This window comes from Sus scrofa, chromosome 7, assembly GCF_000003025.6.
Source record: "Sus scrofa isolate TJ Tabasco breed Duroc chromosome 7, Sscrofa11.1, whole genome shotgun sequence".
Classification (NCBI taxonomy): domain Eukaryota; kingdom Metazoa; phylum Chordata; class Mammalia; order Artiodactyla; family Suidae; genus Sus; species Sus scrofa.
Genome location: NC_010449.5, coordinates 100,885,848 through 100,912,907, shown reverse-complemented (window position 1 = coordinate 100,912,907; position 27,060 = coordinate 100,885,848). Strand labels below are relative to the sequence as shown.

General features: G+C 49.6%; 1 protein-coding gene across 5 annotated transcripts in view; it reads right to left on the bottom strand.

Annotated features, from left to right (window-relative positions):
• Positions 3,768–27,060, bottom strand: part of ADCK1 (aarF domain containing kinase 1) — a 132,016-nt gene continuing 108,723 nt past the window's right edge. For all 5 annotated transcript variants that reach the window (XM_021099558.1, XM_021099561.1, XM_021099562.1 and 2 more), the window contains 4 exons: positions 18,931–19,080; positions 17,525–17,722; positions 12,737–12,930; positions 3,768–12,027 (listed from right to left, as the gene is read on the bottom strand). In XM_021099558.1, coding sequence (XP_020955217.1) covers positions 11,856–12,027; positions 12,737–12,930; positions 17,525–17,722; positions 18,931–19,080 — 714 coding nt within the window. In that variant the 3' untranslated portion in view covers positions 3,768–11,855. The remainder of the gene's footprint in view (positions 12,028–12,736; positions 12,931–17,524; positions 17,723–18,930; positions 19,081–27,060) is intronic.

Below are 27,060 nucleotides of genomic sequence, written 5' to 3'. Positions count from 1 at the left end.
AAACAATAGGTGCACAACGATAAACATTAAAAGGGCTGAGTAACTAGGGCATTCTGATCCTGAATCCCATCTGGACAAAAATTAAGGTCCAAAATCAAAGACTGTACCCCCTTACCAGGGTTATGCAGCAGTGGGCACTCTCAGCAGCAGACTCTGCTCAGTGTGGGGACATTAATCCTTGCCTTGATCCACTTCTACTGTGGCACGTTTGTGTTATTCATGCCCCGTAAGTCTCCTCTCGGTGCTCACACTCAGAGAGTTCCAGAGCTAAAAAGGCTCTTGGGGGATCTTTAGACCAGTGAGTTTTAGCCCAACTGGACCTAACATACACGTTTCTTAACAGCAAATATTTTGTAATGCCCCAACCATCCCGAAACAAAATCCATAGATTTCATTTGTCTACCTACACATATGTGTGTGTGTGTGTGTGTGTGTGTGTGTGTGTGTGTGTGTGTGTGTATGCAATATACCTGCATGATTTTTAAGCAGACTGATGCAGATGGGTTACACTGGCTCTTCAAACGCAGGCTCTGCACTGCCATCAGTTATGTGATTTCCCATAGGAATAAGCAATAATTCCTAAAGAAATCATCCCTCAACTCTCATGGTAATTCCATTCCTGGAAAATTCAACAAAAATTTAAAATTCAACATGAGGGAGTTCCCGTCGTGGCGCAGTGGTTAACGAATCCGACTAGGAACCATGAGGTTGCGGGTTCGGTCCCTGCCCTTGCTCAGTGGGTTAACGATCCAGCGTTGCCGTGAGCTGTGGTGTAGGTTGCAGACGCGGCTCGGATCCTGCGTTGCAGTGGCTCTGGCGTAGGCCGGTGGCTACAGCTTCGATTCAACCCCTAGCCTGGGAACCTCCATATGCCGCCGGAGCGGCCCAGGAAATAGCAACAACAACAACAACAAAAGACAAAAAGACAAAAAAAAAAAAAAGACAAAAAAAAAAAATTCAACATGAGGAGTTCCTGTCATGGCTTAGCGGAAATGAATGTGACTAGTATCCATGAGGACGCAGGTTCAAACCCTGGCCTCGCTCAGTGGGTTAAGGATCCTGTGTTGCCATGAGCTGTGGTGTAGGTCGCAGACATGTCCCCAGATCTGGCATTGCTGTGGCTGTGGCTGTGGCTGTGGCTGTAGCCGGCAGCTACAGCTCTGATTCAACTCCTAGTCTGGGAACCTCCATATGCTTCGGATGCAACCTTCAAAAGACAACCCCCCCCAAAAAAAAAATTGAACATAAAAAAAAATGCTCTGGAAAAAAAGCAAAACAAAATGCTCTGCTTTTGCATGTAAAACAGAGTTAGGGTGCCGATCTAGTTCATGCTAAACAGGATTTTTACCACATGAATATCCTGTGGGACAGTGTGGATATCACACTGGTCACTGGAAAATTCTTTGTGTTGAGTGAAGTTGTGCTACCCATAAGATGTCCCTGATCCCACCACTCGATGCCAGTAGCAACCCTCCAGTCATTGTGGTGACCAAATATGTCCCCACACATTTCCAAAAAGTGCCTGGGGCAGGGGTAGTAGCACCCCCGACTGAGAACCAGTGATTTAACCCAGTCTCCTTAATTTGCAGGTAAGAAATCAGAGGACTGGGAAGAAGAGTTGCCCTAGGACCAGCTGATCAGCACCCACCAGTCTCTGGAGTTCCGTTCAAGGAGTCTGCCTAGCTCCACACTGCAGCTCCCCAAGCAGGAGGAGATCAGGCTCTTACACGGAACGCCTTTGGTTCCCATGCACAGACCCGGGGTGTCTCCCCCACACCCCAGAAGATCAAAGTCCCTGCAAAAGAAAAGACAACCACACAGTAGAGCACAAAGTTCTCTAAACTTGGGAATGACAGGCCCATGCCCTCAGGTTAATCCGTCTAAATGAGCAGTTTCCATCGTGGCTCAGCAGAAACAAACCTGACTAGTGTCCATGAGGTTGCAGGTTTAATCTCTGGCCTTGCTCAGTGGGTTAGGGATCCAGCATTGCCTTGAGCTGTTGTGTAGGTCGCAGATGAGGCTTAGATCCTGTGTTGCTGTGGTGAAGGCCGGCAGCTGTAACTCTGATTGGACCCCTAGCCCGGGAACCTCCATATGCTGTGGGTGCGGCCCGAAAGAAAATTAAAAAAAAAAAAAAAAAAAAAGTTAGCCCAAGATGTCTCTTCCCCCACCAGAAAGCTAGGAATGTTCTGTCATTGTGAGGTTGACTTATCTGCCCTCCAGTCTTATGAGAGCCCTGAAACTATCTTGGGCAAAGAAGGGATCCTACGTTGGTTGAGGCCCCAAACAGCAATTGGGCCCTACATGCCAACACTGCTCAATTAGGAGCAGCTGACTTGTGTGCTGTGTTAAGAAGGATTCTGGAGCCATTTCCCAGCTCAATCTGAGAGGATACAGTGACCAGTGTGTGGTGTCTGCACTGGTCACAGTGGGGCCCAGGTACCTGCTATGTCTGTTTCAGAAGCCCAGGCAGATCCAATCCCTTTTCCCAGGTCAAAAGCTCACTGGTTTCTTTAGCTACAATCTACATCATACCCTTGGTTTCTGTGTTTAAAAGCTGCAGCAAATGTCTCCTTCCTGATGGTTGGCACACTTCAATCATGAGACAAATTGCTTTGCTACAAGTGGTGGTACCAGCATCTCAGCTCAGAATCGTGCTCATTCACTCAGGACGCGTGAATTGAGCATATACTAAATACCAGTCACCAGCAGTGGGGAGATTTCGCAAACCTCTCATATTGCACCTAAGAGTCATCCTGCTTCTTTTTTTAAGGCAAAAACACTAATTCAAAAAGACGCCTGTACCCCAATGTCCCTGCAGCACTATGTACAATAGCCATGACATGGAAGCAACTAAACATCCAACAACAGATGAATGGATACAATGGTATATACAATGGAATATATTTAAGTTTAATAAATATATTAAATGGAATATATTCAATACTTAATAAAGTTAAATAAATATATTCCATTTATACAATGGACTACTCCTCAGCCATAAAAATAATGACATAACACCGTTTTCAGGAACATATATGGACCTAGAGAATAACATACTAAGTGAAGTCAGATAGAAAAAGATAAATATCACGTGATATCACTTATATGTGGAATCTTAAAAAGGTGATATTAATGAACTTATTTACAAAATGGAAATAGAAAACAAACTTACAGTTACCAAAGGGGAAAGCAGGAGGGAGGAATAAATTAGGAATCTGGGATTAACATATACACAACACTATACATAAAATAAACAAGGACACACTTATAGCACAGGGAACTGTATTCAATGTCCTATAATAACCTCTAATGGAAAAAAATCTTAAAAAGAATATATATCTCTAATATGTATTCTTATATATAACTGAATAAAGTAAATACATATATATAACTGAATCACTTTGCTGTATACCAGAAACTAACACAACATTGTAAATCAACTATATGTCAATTTAAAAATAATTAAATTTTAAAAAAGAATCATCTTTTTTCCAAGGTCCCTAATGCATACAATAATATGCACCACACAAAACTCAACATTAATACTCATTTTCCATCTGAAATTGATGTACCCTTAGTTGAGGGATCAAGATGACACAGTGCATATCAATTGATTGTAATTAATGCCTTGAATATTTTTTGCTAGGACAGCTATATTTTGAGGAAAGTGTCTTTTGACAAAATGGCCAAATATTGGTTATTTTTAAAGTTAATGAAAGTAGATAACCTAGAAAAAAGACATCTAGAGGAATACAAAATAATCATTTTAAAAAGCTGCCTGTTTAATACATCCTTATTAGAAATACAAAGTTAAGTCAAATACCCTTGCATGAATTATTTTTTTTGAAATCTTTAAAATGAAGAACAAGGCAAGAAATAATAGGAAGGTTAAACAGATCTGAGAACTTTTAAGAATACTTAATTTGAGGTAAACTGGTCTTTGGGTGAATTGATCCTTGGGCAAAGAGGTTTTTGGCCATGTAACTGTAAGCACGTTGGCTTTATGTGAACCAAATGAGAGTCAGTTTGGTGGGACATGATGGGAGGCAAGGAGACCAACGAGGGGACCAGATCTTAACCAGGATGTTGGTGGTAGAGAGGCAAAGGAGACTTAGTGGATACAGACATACAAGATGGTACAGTTTGTGGGGTAATGCTATGAAAGTCAAGAACAGGTTAAGACTGACTATTGGCTTTTGGACATGGGTGACTGCTGGTGGCACCATCCACTAAGACATTGAATGCAGGCCCCTGGGTCAAAATGAAATTTGGGTAGATACTGGCCCCAAAGAGAAATACAGAGATAGTTTCATCAAATCCTGCTGCCAGGGGGAGCTGCTGGCTGGCATTATTGTTCCCCCAGAGTTGTTTAAATCCCCTTCTCTCCTCCCGGACCATGGACTCCTAGCCCACCCCTGCCTCCACCAGCAGGAACCTCTCCAAAGCAAGCTGCTCTTTTCAAAGATACCCCAGTTTTTTAAAGGCAGGCATCATGTCTAATTCATCTTCTCTCTCCACTGCCCTTTCCAATCTAAGGGCACTGAAGGAATGCGTGCTACTCGCAGGAATTGAGGCGTGTGTAAGCGGCCACATGATGGCCAACGAAAGGCCTAGTGGGGCCTCCCCTGTCCTGACATCAAAGAGCATACAAGAGACAAAAAAGTGGTCCTTGCCCTCCCATGACTGCATGGGGCAGGCAGACAACTGAGTGTGGACGGTGGACATGAAGAATCAAGACACCTGGGGGGAGAAGGAGGCGGATCAACAAGAGCAGTGGTCTTGGGAGGCTCCCTGCAGAAGGCAGGCCTTGGGAGCTGCCAAGAATGTAGAAAGCAGAGGGCGTGGATATAAGGCAAAGCAGAGTGAGTGAACCCCAAGAGCCACACCGTGGAGATGGGCTGAGCTTGGTGTCTATAAGATGTCAGTATCAGCCTGTTTAGAAATCTCACAACCCAGGCAGGAGAGAGAGGTAACAAACCTCACATGGGCTCTCATCTCACTCAACCAGATGCGTGAAATAGGAAAAGCAGAAGAGAAAGCAGCTTCCTCAACCACAGTCAAGTTGCCAACTCACCCTGATTAAACATGGGCTCTGCGAACTGGCCAGCCCAGCTCTCAGGAGAACAAGGAACACCTGCGTGAGACTGTCTTTGCCTTAAATGCTCCCAGGGATGTCTCTTTCCAACTAATACTGTGATTAAAGAAAGAGCTCCTGCCAGCTCTCTGGGGGTAACCTACGTTGACAGCAACTGGCAGAATCGATAAGAGAAGTTAAGCCTATTGCAGCCAAATAGCCAGTTTCTAAAATCCCCATGGATCGTTAGGAAACAGGCATGACTATTATAGAAAGCGTATGTATCCATACAAAGGGCAACCAGCCAGAATGGCATGGCCTTTGTGTTGGTTCTGACCAGAAGACAACATATAAAGTAACCAATCAGCAGCCCTTACTCATTGCCTCAGCAACAGCAAAACAGTAGGAACTTACTGTAATTGAACTCTTGTTTGCTCCTGCTCAGCTCTCTGGAGAGTGTCCAGTCTAGAATCATCTATTTCTATCCCTGCAGATGTCTATATTATTCCCCTCCAGACTTCCTCCTGGATTTCCACATCCTCCAAACACGGGTTCAGGGCCCTTAAACATAACAGCTGCAGTGATAAGGGCACTTTGGGTTAAAACTCAGATACCCAACTGAGAATGCAAAAGTCTTACAGATTTATTGGCTCATGTACTCGAGAAGCCAAGGGTGGATCTAGCCTGCAGGAATGGCTGGATCTAGGAGTTCAAAAGAGAGGCAGTCAAGATAGTCACTGGAGCTTAGCAACCAATAGAAAGATAGTCATTCTCCATAATCTTAACTGAAAGTCACAGGAATGCCCTTGAGGCCATGAGCCTATGTTGGAACCAATGTCTGTAGCCAGAGAGATCTGTCTACCCCATGGCTTGCGGTAGACACTGGATCAGCATGCTTGCAGCAGTGAGTGTCACCACAGAAGGGAGTTCTGCTAAAGCTGCAAGCGATGCTGGATAAACTTTTCCCTTGCATGCTTTGTATCTGTTAGTTTCTTAGTGTTGCTTTTCCCTGTCACTTTCACTGGCACTATTCACACTCATCCCAGCCCTCCAAGAAGGGCACCCTATGGACAGCCACCCCATTTCACAGCAGAGGCCCAGAAACCAAAGCAACCTGCAAAGCCATCTAGTGATAGCAGAATCAGAATGATGGGCCTGGCCCGGTGTGGGCGACACTGGCCCCCATTAGGAGAATATGGCCCAGGACAAATGTAGGAAAAGGATCAGAGCTGACTCTGGACATCTTCTGCCATCTGATCATTATGCACATAAACCATTACAAGGCAGAACCTACTCCTTATTAGATGGTTACAGGAGTTCCTGTCGTGGCTCAGTGGTTCACAAATCCCACTAGGTTCGATCCCTGGCCTTGCTTCGTGGGTTAAGGATCCAGTGTTGCCGTGAGCTGTGGTGTAGGTCGCAGAGGTGGCTTAGATCTGGCGTGGCTGTAGCTGTGGTGTAGGCTGGCAACTGCAGCTCCAATTAGACCCCTAGCCTGGGAACCTCCACAAGCTGTGGGTGCGGTCCTAAAAAAATAAAATAGTTACTTCAAAATCAAAAGCTTAAAAAAAGAATTGTTTTAAATGCCTGGCCCTCATTCAAACCAATTAAGTCAGAATCTTGGGTATTCAGAGCTCTCCCGGTGACCTGGACATGCAGGTAGAGTTGAGAACCACAGACCAGAGATTTCCACCGTGAGCATGTACATCAGAGTTCCCTAGAGTGCTTATTAAAACAGACTGCTGGCCGCCCCAGAGTTTCTGCCTCAGCAGATCTGCAGTGGGGTCTGAGATGTGCATTTCTAACAAGCTCCCAGTTGATGCTTCTGCCGGTTCTGGAACCACACCTTCAGAACCACTGATCAGAACCTTGTGGCTCAAGGCATGGTCCTCAGACGAGCAGCATCAACATGCTCTGGGAGCTGGTTAAAAATGCAGAATCTTGGGCCCCATGCAGACTCACTGAGGCAGAATCTGTGTTTTCACAGGAGCCTGGGTTGTTCAGTTATATCTGGAGGTTTGAAAAGCACTGATCAGGGAGAAGGGAGCTGAAATATTGAGAGAGAGTGGGGCTTGAAACCCATCACTTTACCACTTAGCCAGCCTGGCCCTCCCTTTACACTCCAAAAAGAGAAAACCAGACGAAACATCAGAGGAACTACGCTACTATTAACCAAAGGCAGAACTGCACAGAGTGTCTCCTGTCCCTGGCAGTGCTGGCCAGGAGCACGCTGACCTGGCTGGGAAGGGAGCTAGCTGATGATGGGGGCTGAGGCAGCCTCCAAAGAAGCCACGTGAACCAGGCCAGAAGGCGGTGGCCACAGGAAAGCGGACATCCCGGCCCAAGGTTTACTATTTACTCGGCTGAGGGCTGACCTCATCGTTCCTTTAGAAACGGAGAGCGCGGCTTCGTAACAAGCTTTACTTTATAGGAAGGAAAGAGGGAGGGAGGGGGAGAGAGGAAGAAGGAAGGAAGGAAAAAAAGAAGGAAGAAAGGAAGGATGGAGGGAAGGAGGAAAGGAGGTGAAAGCAGAGCCTCTCTAAACAAATGGGTTTTTATCAAAATACTTGCAGACTACATAGTAAATCAACTATAATAAAAATTAAAAAAAAATACTTGCAGACTTAAAGGCTTATGGCCAGGTACCAATAGCAGTGGCACCAGATCACCTGGCATTTATGGCCCCATGTTACATGTCGGGCCCCCAATTCAGCCTGACAACCGTCACCCCAGCAGGCCGGGCTGCCAGGAACAGGCCACGCTTTATGGCTTTGCTCATCCTGCCTGTTCAGATTTTGCCCAGTCACCAGGTCCCAGCTCAGCCCCTAGCTCTGCAGAGCCATGCCCTGAGACACTGTAGCCCCAAGTGTCACCCTGCAAGGCCCCACCCACCCTTCTCGCATTTACTTACACTGCTGGTAATTCTAAACCTCCCAAGTGCTGCCCCTGAGGATTTGCTGGGGTGCCTCTTGGAGCCACGTTCATTTTCTGAGATGTCACGACAAGTGTGCATTCTTGGAGCCCTACAGCTGTGACTGGAGGGCCCCGGCAGCCCGTCGTGCTGAGGGTGACCACCCCTGATCCCAGGAGTGGGCTCAGAAGGCTGCGAAAATTAAGCTGACAATCAAACCAGGCAGCATTCCTAGCAGAGGGAGAGTGGCAAGCACAGCTTCTTTTTAAATGCACAGGTTTCAAGATCCCTGAAAATGGCCAGATATTCTGAGAGTCTAAATATGTGCGGGTTTATTGAGCACTTACTACAAACTGGGACATCTGCACTTCCTATGAGCTGGGCACAGATCTGAGGGGCCAGCTGGGCCATAAGTTGGAATTCTCCTCAGGGGGACAAGAAGAGGGAAAGGGAATTATAGCCAGGTTGCCCCAAACACACCAAAACTGATTAAGGATCCAAGGGTTAAAACACCTAGCACTCTTCAAAGTAACCTGGGGCCGGCTTTCCGACACCGTGTTACCACTGGGAGACGAAGTCACAGGACATCAAGTTCCACAGGACGAAGAAGGGAGCCGGGCCAAGGTCCCACACAGAATCTCAGGTGACGGTTCTCTGAACAGCAGAACGGAGACTGTGAGAGCTTCCTATGGCTCCTGCTCCAGAGACAGCACCACTCGACAGAGCAGAAGGCACAGGCCAGCAGTCAGGGGATAAGGATACATCCCAGGCCAATACACAAGACACTGGGGTGACTGTTAGATAATGAAGACTCTGTCTGGTCTTTGTGCCTGCTCATCTCCTGGGAGATGACCTTTCGCTCCGTGGACGTCCTTAGTGATGGGAGGATCTCTGTTCCTCATGGTGGGTCCCTGGACCACACCTGAGTTTATGCCAAATGACTCAGGATGGGACAAGAGCAGCCCCACGTTCTGCAGGGAGCTAAGGGGGCGCTGGAGAGAGCATTCAATCATATGGTCAATGATTCAAGAAACTGTGCTTATATCATGAAATCCTGATAAAAACTCTGGACACACACTGAAGTCAAGAGGTTCCTTCCACAGCAAGTACTCAGAGGCTCTGTATGCGGGACCCTCCTAGATCTCATCCTACGTGTCTCTTCACTTGTCTGGTCACAAGTGTAATGTTTTCTTGAGTTCAATGAGTCATTTAAGCAATCCTCAAATCTGAGGGGATAGTGGGAACCCCCAAACGGGGAGTCAGTCAAAAGCACAGACGGCCTGGGGACTCCCAAATGCATAGCTTGTGTCTGAAGTGAGGGCAGTCTTACGGGACACTGCGCCCTCAAGTCTAAGAAGTCTGCACCCACCGCAGGTGGTCAGCACCAGAACTGCACCGCAGTATCCGAGAGCTCCAGGTCCATCCTGTCTTAGACCCGAGGAACACGCCGGATTCAGTCTGAATTTTCCAGGACTTTCTGTCTCCTTTACCCATCCACTCCCCCGCCTCCACTGCAATTGCAAGCTCCTCTGAAGTTAGGGTGTTAGAGTCACAATTCGGGCACATATGACAACCCAAAGAGCAAGTATAACCCACACAGCACTGAGGGATAACAAGCAAAGCATGGACCACCACTCAGCAGCGGTGTGACTTCAAGCAAATGACTAAACCTCTCTGAGCCTCAGTTCCTGTCTCTGTAAGATGAGGCTAATGCTCCTCCCCTCACAGAGCTGCTGGAACAACTCAGGGATGGAACGCGTTTACAAAGAGCCTAGCAGGCTCTCTCCCACACGGAAGGCACTCCGTGAACATCGACCTCTCCCCTCCTGCTGCAAACTGCCCTGTACCCCAAACTCTCCCAGCCTCTCAGCTCTCTCTGGATAACTGATCTGGCAACATGTGGATGTTTTAGATCGCAGGGAGGCAGGAAGCCAACCATTAAACCAGAAGTGAAAAGCAAGTAACCATTACCTTGAACAAAAAGGACATTTGTATTTACTTCAGTGGCTATAAAAGGTGCCATAAAATATAATACGCAGCGTGCAGCCTCATGATTCTTAACAGATCTTGCAAATTATGCTCTCAGGCCCCTGGGTGCATCCAACAGGTCACTAAGAACAATTTTTTTTTTTTTGTCTTTTTGCCACTCCCGCGGCATATGGAGGTTGCCAGGCTAGGGGTCCAATCGGAGCTGTAGCCGCCGGCCTATGTCAGAGCCACAGCCACGAGGGATCCAAGCCGCATCTGCAACCTACACCACAGCTCACGGCAATGCCGGATCCTTAACCCACTGAGCAAGGCCAGGGATCAAACCCAAAACCTCATGGTTCCTAGTCAGATTTGTTACCCACTGAGCCACGATGGGAACTCCAAGAACAATTAATTCTTTCGGGAAATAAAGGGATTGCGAATCATCTCTGGCTAGTGAAAAATCTGCTTGCTGTAGTATGAATAAATAGAACAGAAAGTGACACTCAAATCTAGGTTTTTTTTGTTTTGTTTTTTTTGTCTTTTGTCTTTTCAGGGCATTTGGAGGTTCCCAGGCTAGGTGTCCAGTCGGAGCTATAGTCACTGACCTACACCACAGCCACAGCAACACAGGATCCAAGCTGCATCTGCAACCTACACCACAGTTCAGGGCAATGCCAGATCCTTAACCCACTGAGCGAGGCCAGGGATCAAACCCGTGTCCTCATGGTTGCTAGCCGGGTTCATTAACCACTGAGCCATGAAAGGAACTCCTCAAATTTAGTTTTTTTCCTGCTCCTGTGAATGGGGGGGTGAAGTAAGATCAGAGATATTCGACTACAAATTACTGTCTGTGAGCCTGGGTACTCAGTGACAGCTAGGACCTGCCACATCTGGGGTCTCAGGGGCCCAGAGACCACACAGATACAGAAGTTTGAGGAGGTCCTGAAAATAAGGTAGAAGCAGAGTCTAGACAGGTGATGAGGAGGTTTCAAAGCAGAATCCCAGCCACAGTGATTGAGGTTTAGGCTACAGTCTCCAGGACCGCAGGTATCGAATTATGACTCCAGGAGGCAATTAGTAGAACATGGCAGGTGACAGGTCATAGGGAATGAAGTGAGAACCCAGGCAAACCCAAGTCGGAGGTTTCAGCAGAGCCTCTGAGTTCCAGGCTTCTTAACAATTCCAATCCAGATTTCAGTCTTAGAACGTGAGAGAAACACACAAGAAGCAGGAAGTAGCCACACAGTGGGAGGATAGAAAGGGTTACAGGGACAAGAAGCCATGCAGATCACAATGGCACATGGCATCCAGAGCCACTCCTACCTAATGGCCAAAGTGGATTCACTCCCAAGCTAGAATAAAGATCCCACTGACCAAGTGGAGCACAGTACATGACACACCAAAGGGTCACCATGACAGCAGAGAACTCACAGCTGCAGCAGAGCCTGGCTCGGGTGCCAAGCCACCTCTGGGGAGGGACAGTGCAGAGAGGGAATCTGCTCTCAGCGGTTCAGAGACCACACTCCTCTCCAACGAAATCCAACTTCCTACAAGTTAAATGTGTCTCAGTGGGATTCACAGTACCCTCTGACAACAGGAAGGGTTAATGGAAGTAGAGGCATCCGACCCAATGGCACACACGGGCAGCAGGAAAGCAGACTGCCATGCCCTCTCCTTGGATACAGAGGGAAGCCTATCACAGGGCACAGCTTGGGGGCCCTGACAAGGGCTCCGAGGGAGAGGAATTCCAGAAGCGGAGGATAACGGTGCCATGGACAATGACTGTAGGGCTCCAGGCCACCATGTGGCAGAAACAGGGCAAGTGGGTGGAGATATGCCGGAAGAGTGAGGAGTGAAAAGACCCTTTGGCCACCACAGGGTCCTGCCAATGTCCGCTCAGTGTGGAGCAGGCAACAGCCGGCAGAGCAGGGTCAAGACCCAGCTGGCCAGCCTCAGCCCCTTCACACGCAGAATGAGTTCATGAAGGTTGATCTGCCATAAGCTGAAGGCCTCCCCAAAAGAGATCTGGGTCCTTTTGAAGAATGAACGGGTGTTCTTCTTCTTGTGCCTGCAGGAGGGGCAGAAAAGAGGAGAGAACAAGAGGTAAAGAGGCAAGAAACGCTTACTCAGGATGACTCGGTAAAACAGAAGATGGTGGCTTTGCCAACACACCAGCCCCCTACCCAGGGGCTGGTTACACGGTCAGACCACTGGCCAACCAGGGACCAGAGGAACTCCACTGTTCCAAAGGTGTTTTCCAGGTAAGCAGGGCAGGTAAAAGCAGTTGTTTCATAGCTCATCAAAGGCCTAGTGGACCCAGTGGGTAGCACATTCCAATGTCTCTCTTTTTCCAAAAGTATAGTTAATATTTATCCAATCAGAATCAACCAAACTCAAATGTAAAAGCTTTCTGAGGATAAGAATCCCCTGGAAACCTGGTCTGCATGGTCCTGGGAGGCTGGGGACATTATGGATTCAGCCCAGCTCAATTCCTTCTATACCAACAAAAGGACATTTCAAACTTAACTGAGGCAAAGAATCACCTGGAAAGCCTGACGGGGAGGGTGAGGTTCTAGAATCCACAATTCTACCCAGTCAGGTGGCTCTCTGGACCACCTCAAAATACTAGCCTGAGGCAGCCAGTTCACTGGAGCTGTTTCCTGCCCCTACCTTCCTGCAGGGAGAGCTGGGGGTTGGGGGGCTCGGGCAGGGCTTGAGGACTCATGAGAGGCCCACCAGGGAGCTAGAGGGGAGGAGAGGCCAGCGGCCACACTCACGCAGCCAGTGCCCTGATGCAGCAACGCGACATGTTGAGGAAGGAGCTGGCACTGGCGCGGGTGCCCAGGGCAGCCTCGATGCCACGCAGCAGGTCGTTGGTCTTGAGGATGAGCAGCATCTGGCGTGGCACGTGGTTGAGGAGCTGGCTGATCTGGGGGAGGTAGTTGGCTGCGTTGCTGCGAATCTCCGAGTCCTGAAGCAGCAACAGGGAGACATATACGTGGTTGGTGTGGGAAGTGGGGCCCGAGGCAGTAGGTTGGAGCAGCCTGTGACCTGAGGGGCTGCAAGGAAGCTCTGGGAGGGAGCGTCTAGCACAGCTGCCACGGCACCACTAGGTACCTTTCTTTCTTTTTTTTTTTGTCTTTTTGCCTCTTCTAGGGCCGCTGCCCACAGCACATGGAGGTTCCCAGGCTAGGGGTCAAATTGGAGCTGTAGCCGCTGGTCTACGCCAGAGCCATAGCAACGCGGCATCCAAGCCACATCTGCGACTACACCACAGCTCACGGCAACACTAGATCCTTAACCCACTGAGCAAGGTCAGGGATCGAACCTGCAACCTCATGGTTCCTAGTTGGATTCGTTAACCACTGAGCCACAACCAGAACTTCCCACTAGGTACCTTTCTTGGAGGGAGGCTTAGCCCAAGGGGGCTTTGCAGCCTGACAAATCTGGATGGGACTCTCACCCCAACTTCGAGCCAAGTGCTGGAAACAGTATAGGACCAGGAGCACATCACTGGGGCCAGGCTGCATTTCTGCTGCCCTTGAGCTCCTAGATCCCGGTGGCCAAGGTCACTAACAACCATCTGAGAAGTCCACCTCCCCCACAATCATTTGCTGAGCCGGAGTTAGCCAGCCACTCAGCCCAAGGGTCCACCCTTGCATTATTCCCCAAGGCTTCTTTTCTGGTCACCAGTTTTAGGCCAGGCTGAGTCATGTCCCCCCATCCCTGCAACTGAACCCAGGCTGCTGCAGTTCAGAGGTCTGAGGCCCTGATCCCACCCCAACTCCAAAGTCCTGCCCCGCACCCTGCCTGACCCTGCACCCCGCCACCCACACGGCGAGCGCCTGTCACTATCCTCCATGCTGGAGCCAGGGTCAGCCCGCTCACTGCCCAAGGTCCTAAGGCCCCCAGAGCAAGATTGAGGGTTAGCCCTTGGCCCATCCTGGTGTGTAAGTTTGAGGTCTGGCTTCCCCACCTTCCCCATGCCTGAGCTCTGCACAGTTCTGGGCGGACAACTCCCTCCAGCCAGAGTCCTGAATATACAATGAGGCTCTGATCCCTTCTCTGTCTCCGGAGACAGTGATGACGACAATGACAATGACAACAGTGCACACGTATTGAGCATCACTTTGTAAGCCAGGCACGCTGGAAATGCTTGCGTGTTCTAACTCATCCAATCTTTACCACAACCCTGTTAGGTGAGTGTGTGTCCTGACCTGAGAGGAGGAAGCTGAGGCATCGAGAAGTTAAGTGACCTCTCAAGGTCCACAGCTAGTAAGCAGTGGGTCAGGAGTCAAACCCAGGCAGTTCACTCCAAAGCCCACACCCTCACCACCAGGCCACGCTCTCAGCCCACAGAGGGCCATGTCACCCAGTGTCCTCCCCTAAAAGCTGGACATGCTAATTCCCTCTGTGCCCACCTCCCAGCAGGACCCAGAGGGTCATCAGAGACAAGGTATGAGGAGGTACTCAAGGCCGGCCGAAGTCACAACGTGGGGCCCAGAGGAGCTGCCAAGTGCTTCACCAGCCAGCCTCCTTCTGTAGCAGGAGCCAGAACTCTCAGCCTTTGCAGGAACCCATGTGCATAGCTGATAGCTGAGTTGCTGTGAAACCTGAAATGTCCCCCAGGCAGGAGCTATCAGACTGGAACATCTCAACACAAGCCAGACAGCAAGAGGCTGTCTGCCTCCCTGCCGCCTCCCGCCACAGCTGCAGGTCACCCTGCTCGCGGGCAAAGGCCAGATCAAAGCCCTATGCACCATGGGGACCCCCTCTCAGCAAGGTTGGCCTGGCCTGGCCACAGCCCCTCTTGGACCAACTCGAAGCACCTGTGTCCACCCAGGCCACCTCAAGGGGCCATCTGTCAGGGCAGCACAGCCTTCAAGCTTGGACCCTGCTAGATGCCTATCAATAGCAAAAATAAACTAACTTGGTGAATAAAAAGAGACATCATTCATGGAATACCTAGTGGGTGCCATGTGATCGTGTCCATCCCTGTGGCTTTAAGACACTGATACTCTGAGGGCCCCAGATTTCTATCTCGCACCTGCATTTCTTCTTTGAGGTCCAGGCTCAACTGCCCACGACACCTCTATCAGAATGCTCACGAGAACTACTAACTCCCCCACCCCCAAATATGTCCTTCCCGAAGTCTTTCCTATTTCAGGACGTGGCACCTGCACCCCATAACTCGCCCCTAAAAGCTATGATGCAACTCAGACTCTTCCCTTCTCCTCCCCCCGTCCATGCCAACACAAAGGCTTCTCACTCTTACATCCAAAATACGCCTCAGCTCCGTCTGCCTCTCTGCACCTCCGCTGCTATTGGCACCATCTGAGTCCTGCCCCAGCCCCTAACTCATCGTCCCGCTGCTCAGCTTGCCCCACTTGAGAGACATGTAAAACAGCGAGTCTGACCACATTTGTCTCCTGCTTAAAACCTGTCAAAGGCTTTGCTTTGAACTGAGAATGAATTTGAACTTCCTCCTGTGTGATGCTCTCCCAGCCCAGCACTCCACCATCTTCCTCACACCCCAGCCCACCCAATCCCGCTCCCCTTAGCACATCGTGTGCCCTCTGCCTGGAGTGCCTGCTCCGAGCTCTTTCCGTGCTGGTGTCTTTCTTCTCCTTCAGGCCTGGCTTACACATGGACTCCCCGGCAAGATCTCCTCTACAGCACCCCCCATCAGCCATCACCCTGGCACCCTGCTTGTTTCCTCCCTGGAGCCTCTAACCTGCAATTATTCCATTTACCTGTTTGTTCACTTGTTTACTGTCTGTCTCCCTCTACCACAGTGCAAATTACACAGAAGGCCTGTCTGTCTGTTCATCACTCAATCCATAGGCACCCAGCCTAGGGTCCAGCAAAAATAGGTGTTTGTTCGGAGTTCCCGTTGTGGCGCAGTGGTTAATGAATCCGACTAGGAACCATGAGGTTGTGGGTTCGATCCCTGGCCTTGCTCAGTGGGATAACGATCCAGCATTGCTGTGAGCTGTGGTGTAGGTTGCAGACAGCTTGGATCCCGTATTGCTGTGGCTCTGGTGGAGGCTTGGCAGCTACAGCTCCGATTAGACCCCTAGCCTGGAAACCTCCATATGCCGCAGGAGCAGCCCAAGAAATGGCAAAAGACCAGAAAAAAAAAAAAAAGTGTTTGTTCAAGGAACAAGTTTCAGAAACTATGGAGAGGCACTTTACATGCATTATCGATAAAACAGAAATTATTATCCCTATTCAACAAAGGAAGAAAACTGTCTCTCTTTTTCCAACACGATGAGCTGGTGGTCATCTTTGCCACCCAGCTTGCTGGGGAATGTTGTCATCCTGGAAGAAAGCAGAGTCAAGGGATGGCAAGAGGTGACCTCTTCAGTGATTTAGGGGGAGACTCTGGACCTAGTTTTTAGTTTGTTTTTGCTGTTTTTCTAGGGCCGCACTTGCAGCATATAGAAGTTCCCAGGCTAGTCAAACTGGAGCTACAGCTGACGTCCTATACCACAGCCACAGCAATACCAGACCCAAGCTGTGTCTGCAACCTACACCACAGCTCACAGCAATGCCAGATCTTTAACCCACTGAGCAAGGCCAGGGATCGAACCTACCTCCTCATGGATATTAGTCAGGTTTGCTTCCTCTGTGCCACAATGGGAACGCCATGGACCTAAAGCCCCCACCACAAGCCAGTCTGCAGGGGAGGACTCTGAGCCTCAAAGAGGTGACTAGAACCAAAGTCATGCCAGGAGAAGCAGGTGCTGGAACTAGAGCCCACATCTTTCTGACCTGTGCCTTGTGGTGCATGCAAGCCCCTCTCCCACATGGACACGGGCAGGTCTGCACAGGTCTGGCAACCTGAGAGACTGGGAGGACAGGAGGCACTGCCATGAGGGACTGATAAGCCTGGGAAGAGGCTTGCCCTGAGCCAGAATGAACGAGTCACCCTGTAAGTGCCTGCTGTGGGGGCAGAGGTGAATATAAGCACAGGGAGGAGGTGTTCCTAGGGCGGTCTCAGCACAGACTCCACGGGACTCCTGTCTGGATCCAGAGGAGGAATGATCTATGAACAAAGACCCGAGAGCTGTTTCCCTACAAACTCCCCAGGACAACAGGACAAGCAGCCCCTGAGTAGCACATGAGGACACGAAGCCCTCTCCCCAGGAGGGTGCCCTAGAGGAAGCCCAAGGCAGGAGATAGTTCCTTCACCAGGGGACAGCAGGTGACGCTAGACTTATTTACGAGACAGTCCCTGGGGATTCCTAGAAGTCATGGGGGAGAGCTTGGTGGGAGCCTGAAATCCTGCGAGAGCGGGCGGCAGTGAAAGTAGGTGATACGGTTACCATGACCTGCTTACCCTCCAGTTGACAAGACCAGGAGGGACACAGTGGGACACCATTCCCGGTCCCTGCATCCATCGAGGGACCCTGCTTCTCCTCCGTTCCCTCTTTCTCATCTGGTGCATCTCTGACTCTGCCCCCAACTCTACCCCCACAGCCCACCAGTCTAGAACCTCAGAATCTAGGTTAGCAGGGCTCCAAAGGCCGCCGCTTGCATTCAGACCAGGACGGGCCACCCACCTCAGTGGCCGTGACTGGAGTTCGGCCGATGCCCGTGTTGACCGAGTTCCACGACCGGGCCGTCAGCATGCAGGCGAACAAGGGGTAGAGGTCCCCGGCCCCCAGGCGCTGGCTGTACTTCTTCACGCTCTTCATGTCGGTCCAGATCAGCGACTGCCAGAGGTGGCAGTAATCCAGGCGGAACTCTTCCGTGAGCACCTACGGTGGGGGCAGCATGGCAGGACCTGGGCCTCCTCTCCCCGCGAAAGACCTAGTCCCTGGCTGGTGTGACCACTGCGAAGGGCGGCGGAGGAAGACCGCGGCTCCCGGCAACACCTGCTCCTCCCCGCAGCCCAGCCATCCCCGGGGGTCTCAGATCTAAGCTACTCTTTGGCCAGCCTTGGTCCTGAGTGGCAGAGGCCACCAATGGCCCGTCAAAATCTATATTCCCCTCCTCTTCCCAAGTACAGGCTACAATGCCCAGGCTCCTCCTGGTTAGATGTGGCTCTCTGCCAGAGCTCTGACCAATGGAACCCAGCAGACACATCCCTGCCAGGCCCTTCCATGATCACTTGCTCTGCGTGCTCCGCTGAGCCCTGACCCCAGCTGCTGGTGGATGCGAGACCCCCAAGGAGGTCCGGGGGCACACAGCCTCGCTCAGCCCCTGCCCTCAGGCTCCTCCCCAGACTGGTAGACAAGCAAGTGATTAGACTTCTGCCGTGCCTGGACCATTATTCACTGGGGGGCTGTGTCTACCTTCAACGAACCCACTCAACATCACTGCCTCTCGGGAAGTCCAGACTTGGGGATGCGGGATCAGGGCCATGAGGCAAGGAGGACCACCTAGCTCATGGAATCAAGCCAGGCCCTGGCTCCTGGAATTGGCAGCGAACTTCTCAACTTTTAGGCAGGAGCTTGTGGTTCACTGGAACCAGCTCAGCATCCTAGGTTCCAGAGGACAGTCAGGGCCATCCAACCCCTCTCAGTTCTCTGTGACCCTTCCCACTACACATGACCCCTTCAGCGGGGCTGGGACCTTCCCCTTGAAGCCCCAGCTCATCTAAGGGCAGCTCACCTCACAGGGTCTGGCTGGCCTGGGCTCTCCCGGGAACATGGATTTTTTTCTTTTTTTTGCAGCTGACAAACTCCATTCACACATCCAGACACAAACCCATCAACTCCTCAGAGCAGCCTCCAAGGGAGGTGTTATCACCCTCAGTCTATTAGGAGAAAGCTGAGGCCTGGAGAACTCATATGACTGTGACTTGCACAGAATGACAGTGACAGCCTGAGGGGCAGGGCAGGGCCCTCTCCAGCTACCTTGCTATCTGCTTCCCATTTCTGTGGCTGGTAGAGGAGTTCAGTGGGCTCTGAGCCCAGGCAGGACCAGACCCTGGAGCTGGCTGGGCAGGAAAGGGCTCTCCTACCTGGTAGAGCCCGTGGTCCAGCAGGACAATCTCTGCCTTCTCCGAGCCCGGGCGCTTCCGCACCAGCACGTTGCCTGGGTGGGGGTCACAGTGCACGAAGCCATTGACAAAGATCATCTCGCTGTACATCTTGCCCAGGTGGCGCGAGATCTGAAAGAGAAGGGAGCCGGGTGGGGGTTGCATGGCATCGCCACCTGCCTCAGAGACTTCTACTCTGCTCCTCAATTGGCCACTTTCCAGAGGAAGGCCTGAGCCATGCCTGTGGAGCGATGGCTCGAGACTGTGTTGTTCTTAAGTTTAAGATAGAAGCCGAAACCTGATCCAGATCTTCCTAACTTCAGCTGCACCTGACATTCAGCTGGAACTCGGCACTGCTGGGGGTGGCACCCCTGGTCTCAGTATTTTTTTTTTAAGTGCCCAAGGTGATTTTAATGGATGGCAAAGTAGGAGAACCACTGCTTCTAGTTTTCCTGAAGGTTGTAATGCCCACCTCCCACACCCGCCCTCCACTCTGCCCGGGGTTTTTCTCTTCTCTCTCATCAGTCCCTCTTCATTTCTTGTCCAAAGCTGAATATGGGTTGGGAAGCTGGTTTGGGGTTAGGGGTCATTACACCTGCTCCTTCACCAAAGAATAAGGCTAGGGGTTGAGGGTCAGAAATAAGGGACCCCACCACCCTCTGGGGTGCCCCAGCCACACCAGGCCAGTCCCAGGAGGCCCCAGAGTTGCCAGCCCTCCTCCTGCCTCCCGCAGGCCCCTTTCCCTCCCCGCCTCCCCGCCAGAGCCCAATGCTAATCTGATTTATGATGTCTGCACAGAAGAAATGACACTGAAGAGGCCATTTAAATCATCCTGTCACTGCTGCTCTCCCTGCCGAGGCAGCCTCCTTATCTCTACTCCCTTTTTATTAAAGCTAAAAGCCTCTTCCTAGCCAGGAAACAGCTGCTGAACAGAGCCAGACCCGAGCCCACAGATGGTCTGCTGATGGGTTTCCATGGGACAAAGAGATGCTCAACCTGGAAAACTGCTGCCCCATGATACATACTGCATCCCTCAGCCCTGGCTGAACACCATGGTCACTAACAAAGATATCCCAGCCAGAGGAGAGGAGCTGGGGCCCACGGGATGGGGAACACAGGATAAGGGTCTGAAGAGTAAGACTCAAGTCCTTTCCCTGGCCTACAAAGTCCTGCACAACCAGGCCCAGCCTCCCATCCTGGTCTCATCTTGTACCACACCGACATTCCAGCCATATTTGCTCTTTCTCTTCCCTAATAACCCCTGAGCCTTCCCACCTCAGGGCCTTTGCATGTGATATTCCAGGAGCTTTGCTCCATCTTCCCTCACCTGGTTCACTCCTCCCTTCCTTCCCATTCCAGCTGAGCATCACCTCCTTGGGGAAGCCTTCCTTGACCCCCCCCCCCGGACTAAATGAGGTTCTCCTAGAGTTCTCCTGTGGTGAGGAAGGTTAAGGATCTAGCACCGTCACTGCAATGGCTTGGGCTGCTGCCATGGCGTGGGTTCAATCCCTGGCCTGGGAACTTCCACATGCTATGAGTGCTGCCAAAAAATAAATAAAAACTTTAAATTAATATATTATGTCTAAATAAAAGACACATTTTCAGTGTTTAAAAAAATTTTTTTTTTTTTTTTTTGTCTTTTCGCCTTTTCTAGGGCCACTCCTGTGGCATATGGAGGTTCCCAGGCTAGGGGTCCAATTGGAGCTGTAGCCGCTGGCCTACACCACAGCCACAGCAACGCGGGATCCAAGCCGCGTCTGCGACCTACACCACAGCTCACGGCAATGCCAGATCGTCAACCCACTGAGCAAGGCCAGGGATTGAACCTGCAACCTCATGGTTCCTAGTCGGATTCGTTAGCCACTGCGCCGCGACCGGAACTCCTAAAAATTTTTTTAATTAAAAAGATAAAAGATTCTCTGCCACACACTCTCATCAGATGCTAAACTTTGCTTTCACTCACACAGTTTTTGTGTCATTAGTTCATTAATGACCATCTAGCCCACTGTCGTAAGCTCCCCTGATGGCAGGGACTGGCTCTATTTTGCATCCACTTGCTAGTAACAGGCCAAACATGTGACAACAGGCCTCTGCCTTCAACAGGAATAAGAACCCTGCCCCTCCACATTTTTCTCTAATGCCATGGTTCCTGCCTCTGATGCTTATCCAAACCCCATTAATCTCCTCTGAATCCCAATCAATTATAATTGGCCCCAAATTAAATCATCGAGAGTAATTCCACTTTAGTGACAATAGTTGTCATCCTTATTAACAGCCCTAAAAGTAGGCACAATTATGCTCCTCCTTGTGCAGCTGAGGAACTGAGACTTGTTGCAGTTTAACTCACCAGAGCTACCTGGCTGGAAAGAGGTGGAGCCGGGACTCAAACCAGCTGTGACCCCACAGCCTCCTAGTAACCACTGTGCTACACTGGCTCACACCGACTTCTGCACTTTGCAATTGACCTTTGTGACCTGAAACAAGTGAGTGATGCTCTCAGCTTCGGTAAAATGGAAATACTAATGGTGCCGCTCTCAAGGGTTACTGTCGGGTAAATGAGAATATCACGGTGCGTGGAACCCCGTGACCTCTCCTAGTGCCCCCGATTCCTCATCACACTCCTGGGAGGGAGGCAAGCCAGGTTTCACTGCACCTATGAACGAAGGTACAGATGATGAAGCTGGGGTTAAAGAGGCGCTCTCAAGTCCTGACACTTGGGCTGTGTCACCCTGTGCCCTGCAACCACACCAGGTCTCAGGCGCCTGACACTTTCCTCAGGTGAAAGGAATGCCCAGGGCTCAGTGCCTGTTGGCATCAGGAACAGAACTTTGCTCCGTGTTCCGTTCTCCAACTCAGGCTGAGATGCTGGGTGTCCCAGGGCCACCATGTGCTGTTTCCTGGAGAGGCAGCCCCGCCAGAGCTGGTCCTGGGTGAGCTGGCAGGTCCCCACCTTGGTGCCACTGAAACCCCCATCTGTTAGGGACTTTGGGGCTCTAGGGAGCCAAGCTCTGAAGGGTTGTATTTGCCAAACCAATTGCATTTATTAAGTAATAATTCATTTTTATCTGTCAGGAACGCATATAAGGTCCAATCAGGGCTCCTGATCAGCCCCAGATAAGCAGGGCGGCCAGAATGAGCTGACGGAATTCCAGCCAAAAGCAGAGAAATGACATTTCATTTAGTCTGGGCAGGCCTGTCATTGGGAGATGTATGGTCTCCCTTAAGCTTTCTGAAATATTGCTAATCGCTATGGGACCCCTATTACTACATTGAAAGATGGCCCCTGGAGGTCTGGGGACTCAGGTTGGGGGAGCCTTGGACCGTGAGGAGTGAGCTATTGCTACGGAAGGAGGAGGAAGAGGCTGCCAACTGTGGCTCGAATACACACAGGCAAAGCCACCAGAGCAGTCCTCCCGTTCCAACATCCTAGCCAGCTGCCCCTATCTGGGTGTCTTTCCTTTCAGGGGCTGTTCCAATGTTCATTTCAACCAGGTTTCACCAGGACAGGCAGGTGTGGAAGGCAGAGACAGGGGCAGAACCAGCCTATGCCACTGGCTTCACTCGGCACTGCCACTTAGGGCATGGGGGACCTGGGGGACAAGTCACCTCCCTTGTCAATCTGGGTCTAAGGTCCCTGAGCTGTTAAGTGGAAGTAACCCCATCCACCCTCTTTTCCTCACAGAGCAGCCTCAAGATTCAAGGGCAAAATGTGATCGCATTTTGGGAAAGCACTTTATACACTACACTGTAAGACACAAATGTGCTTGTTTGTTTTCTGTAATGTGGCAGCTTATTATTTTAAACTTGGAAAAACATATACCCACTATCACCATCAAAGAGTAACTCTCGAAAGGTTAAAAGCTTGACTTTCACACAAATATAGAATGAACATGTGTCCAAGATTGTGGAACTCATCAATATCCTTTATTGGAACAAGTAAGAAAGGAGAGCTGCTTCAAAGAGAATTTTGAGGGGCTGGGTATTTATGGGCATTTAAACAGAAATAAGAGACTAAGATGCTGCGATTAGATACGAAACGGGTTATTGGCCTCCCAGGCAATAAGGAAATCATAACCTTCGGGGTTATCTTTCCTGGCGGGAGAAATTATTTGCATCTCTGCTGGATAAGATCTACAGGTTGACATATGACTTCAGGCTGAGCACTTAATTAATTGTCAATAGCAAAGTCAAACAAAAGTACATTCCCCTAGATATTAAAAAAATCCACAGGTGGGCTGCTTGAACAACACCCAAGAATGACTCTAAAAGGACAAACTGCACACTCTAATTTCTAAATTTGGGGTAATTTTTCTTAACAACTATCAGAGATGCAGTAAATGGTCTCTGAGAACCAATATGCCCAGAGAAAGGCAGCTAGTCCCCTCCCACCCACAGGGGCACCAAGAGTCCCAGGAGAAACCTGAGGCCATCGCTGGGCACAAAACCCTCTCTCTACCGCTTCCATATATTTAGCTATGTCTCCTGCTCAAGAACAGACAATTGCAAAGAAGACTGCCATGCACATGGGCATGCAGGTATCCTTTCAATATTGATTTTGTTTCCTTTGGGTATATACCCAAGAGTGAGGCTGCAGGAAGAGGGTAGCTCTATTTTCAGCTTTTTGAGGAACCGCCATACTGTTTGCCACAGTGGTCACACCAATTTACATTCCCACCAACAGAGTACAAACGTCCCACTTTCTCCATATCCTCACCAACGCCATTACCTCATCTTCTTGATGACAGCCATTCTAACAGGTGTGAATTGACTGCTACTGTGGTTTTAACTTGTATTTCTTTGACAGTAAGTGATGTGGAGCACCTTTTCATGTATCCCTTGGCCATGTGTGGGTCTTCTTTGGAGAAATGTCCAAAGAGGTTTGGTTCCTCTAAGGCTGCCCTGTTCTCTTTGCCCTGTTAATAGTGGCATCTGAACAAAGACAGGAGTCCCACCTCTTTAGAATGGTAACAGTTAATGCTCTGTGCCAGGCACCATTCCACGCATGTTACCAGAACTTACAACCACCTCTGCAGTAGACAAGATATAAAAAGGAGAGGGAAGCAAGATATAAAAAGAAGAGGATGAAAATATACAAACAATTCACGCAACTCAACAATAACAAAAAAATCCAATTGAAAAATGGGCAGAAGATCTACACAGACATTTCTCCAAAGAAGACATATAGATGGTCACTAGGAACATGACAAGATGCTCAACGTCACTTACTATTAGAGAAATGCACATTAAAACCACAATGAGGTACCACCACACACCGGTCAGAACGGCCACCATTAATAAGTCTACAAATAACAAATGCTGGAGAGGGCGTGGAGAAAAGGGAACCCTCCTACACTGCTGGTGGGAATATATGTTGGTGCAACTACTATGGAAAACAGTATGGAGATTCCTCAGAAAACTAAAATGGAATTACTATATGATCCAGCAATCCACTTCTGGGAATATATCCAGACAAAACTATAATTCAAAAAGATACATGCACCCTTATGTTCACTGCAGCACTATTCATAATAGCCATGACACAGAAACAACCTCAAAGTTTACTGACAGATGAATGGATTAAGATGTGGTACACATATGCAATGGAATACTACTCAGCCATAAAAAGAACAAAATTATGCCATTTGCAGCAAAAGACAAACACCATATGATAGCACTTAGATGTGGAATCTAAAATGTGGCACAAATGAACCTATCTACAAAACAGAAACAGACTCACAGACATGGGGAACAGACTTGTGCTTGCTGGGGAGAGGGGGGTGAAGGAGAGATGGATTGGAAATTGGGGTTAGCAGATGCAAACTATTATAAATAGGATGGATAAACATCAAGGTCCTACTCCGTAGCACAGGGAACTATATCCAAACTCTTGAGATAGATCATGACGGAAAAGAATATAAAAAGTAATGCATGTATACACACACACACACACACACACACACACACACACACACGTATATGCATATATATATATATAGCTGAGTCATTTTGATGTACAGTAGAAATTGGCACAACACTGTAAATCAACTACACTTTAATTTTTTTAAAAGGGAAGGAGGATGCTTGGTCACCTGGCCAGCAGTTAGTGAAACAGAGATCTGAACTCAAGTGGCCTGGCTCCGAGGAATAAGCTCTCAATCGCCAGCCCATCCCGCCTCTCCGCTCACTGGGACGCTCCTTCCTGGAGTAGGAGCTACACCAAAAACCTCTGAAGGTCCCCAGAGCAACCAAGAAAGCATTCCATTTGGAGAAAAGAGTCACAGTGGGAAATCCAGAGCTATTTGTCTAACCAAAAATGCACTGTTAACTAAAGCCATAGTATAGCTCTTTTTAGGAAAAGAAAAAAGAAAAAAAAAATCAGTGACAAGTCTTTAATTGTTCCACGGAAAAAGAATGTGCCACTCACACAGCGATTTCAGTAATTGCACGATGCCTTTATGTTCTAACAGTGGGGAGGGAAAAGACGAGGAATCTATTAAAAAAAAAAGTTTTGGGTAAAGAATTAATTTAGTAAATAATATTTAAATCAAAGAGTTATTTTTAGATTTTTCTCAAAACTTGAACTGGCTAAAAGTATTTTAATTATTCTATAATTACACAGATTAATTTATTCCCATCCCCAAGGGATTATGTTTTTAGGGTGTGTTGTGGAAGCAAGGTCAAGCCCTCTCAAAGACACAGGAGGTTAGCGTTGCAGATATATTAATAATCACACAAGTAGCCTGATACTAACTATAAGGAGGTTCATAATTCAAGCTTTCTCTGCCCTTCCCCTGGTATCCACCCAGGCCTCTCGAAGCAGAAGCACCGCCTGAAAAACCAGACCGGACCACTGCCTAGAGCGCGTGATTCTCCACCCCGACCCCATCCCCTGGGATACATAAACCTCAGGTTGCTCCCGGAGTGGGTCAATCCTGGACCAGCGAATGCTGAGGTGAACTGCCTGAGTGTGAAGGTGCTTGGAACCTCCTCAGCCACACATGGTGTCAGGAGAGGCAGTGAGGAAGAAGAGACGCCAGGTTAATCACGGGAAACTGGGGGAGAATCTCAGAGCTTCCAGGGGCTTGGCGAAAGCTTTTCTAGATTTGGCTGGAACCGGGACAGCTCCTGCGAGCCAGGGTACAGGGTATCCACAGGTCCATAAAGGCAACTCAGGTCTCCTAGCCAGTCAGACTCAAAGGGTCAAGGCTACCAGAGGGCTGGGCAGGGACTGCAGAGGCCATGGCAGCTGTTAAGACACGCATGTCGACCTCTGACATCCCGACCTTGGACCACCACCCACTCCGAAGAAATACGTCCACAGATTTCTGGGCCAATATGTCCCCTCACCTGGGCCAATATAAAAAAAATGGGGAAAGGGTTCCTTCCCTACATCTCCCCCTTCCTCTGACAAATATTTCACTGCCAGCACCACAGAGGGGACCATGGGGAATTCCAGCAAAATAGCCTGGGTTAGCACGGACTATGGGCACTGCACTAGGTGCTTCATGTTTTAATCATCAAACCATTCTACAAGTTACTCCCTTGTACCCACTTTTCAGCAGGAAGCCAGGGCTTCCCAAAGGAGACGAGCGCCAGCAAGGCAGCATGGCTCGTAAGCAGCAGAGCCAGTGCTGGAATCCAGGAAGGCCGACTCCAAAGCAACGCCACTCTCCACTCCTGACACCCCCACCGTTGGGGACATAGTCCCCAGGAGCCCATTTGTGCACCTGGACCCTTCTAACATCCCCAGCGTCTCAAGATTTGCTGCAAGAACCTATGGAGGGCAGATGACAGAAGGAAATGTTTTCGTTCCAGTGATTTCAGTAACTGGGGTCTTTGTGCCCCTTAGGCTTCTCTTCCCTGGTCCTCTGAGCACCTTCTTCTCCAGAGCCAGAGAGGCCCACCAAGTGGGAGAGGATGCTGAGCACAAAGTAAATGTCCTACTCAATCCTAGCTGGTGTTGGAGTATTTCTTTCTTTCTTTTTTTTTAAAGAACCGCACCCGCAGCATATGGAGGTTCCCAGGCTAGGGGTCCATTTGGGGTTGTGGCCACTGGCCTACACTACAGCCACAGCCATGCCAGATCCAAGCCACATCTGCAACCTACACCAC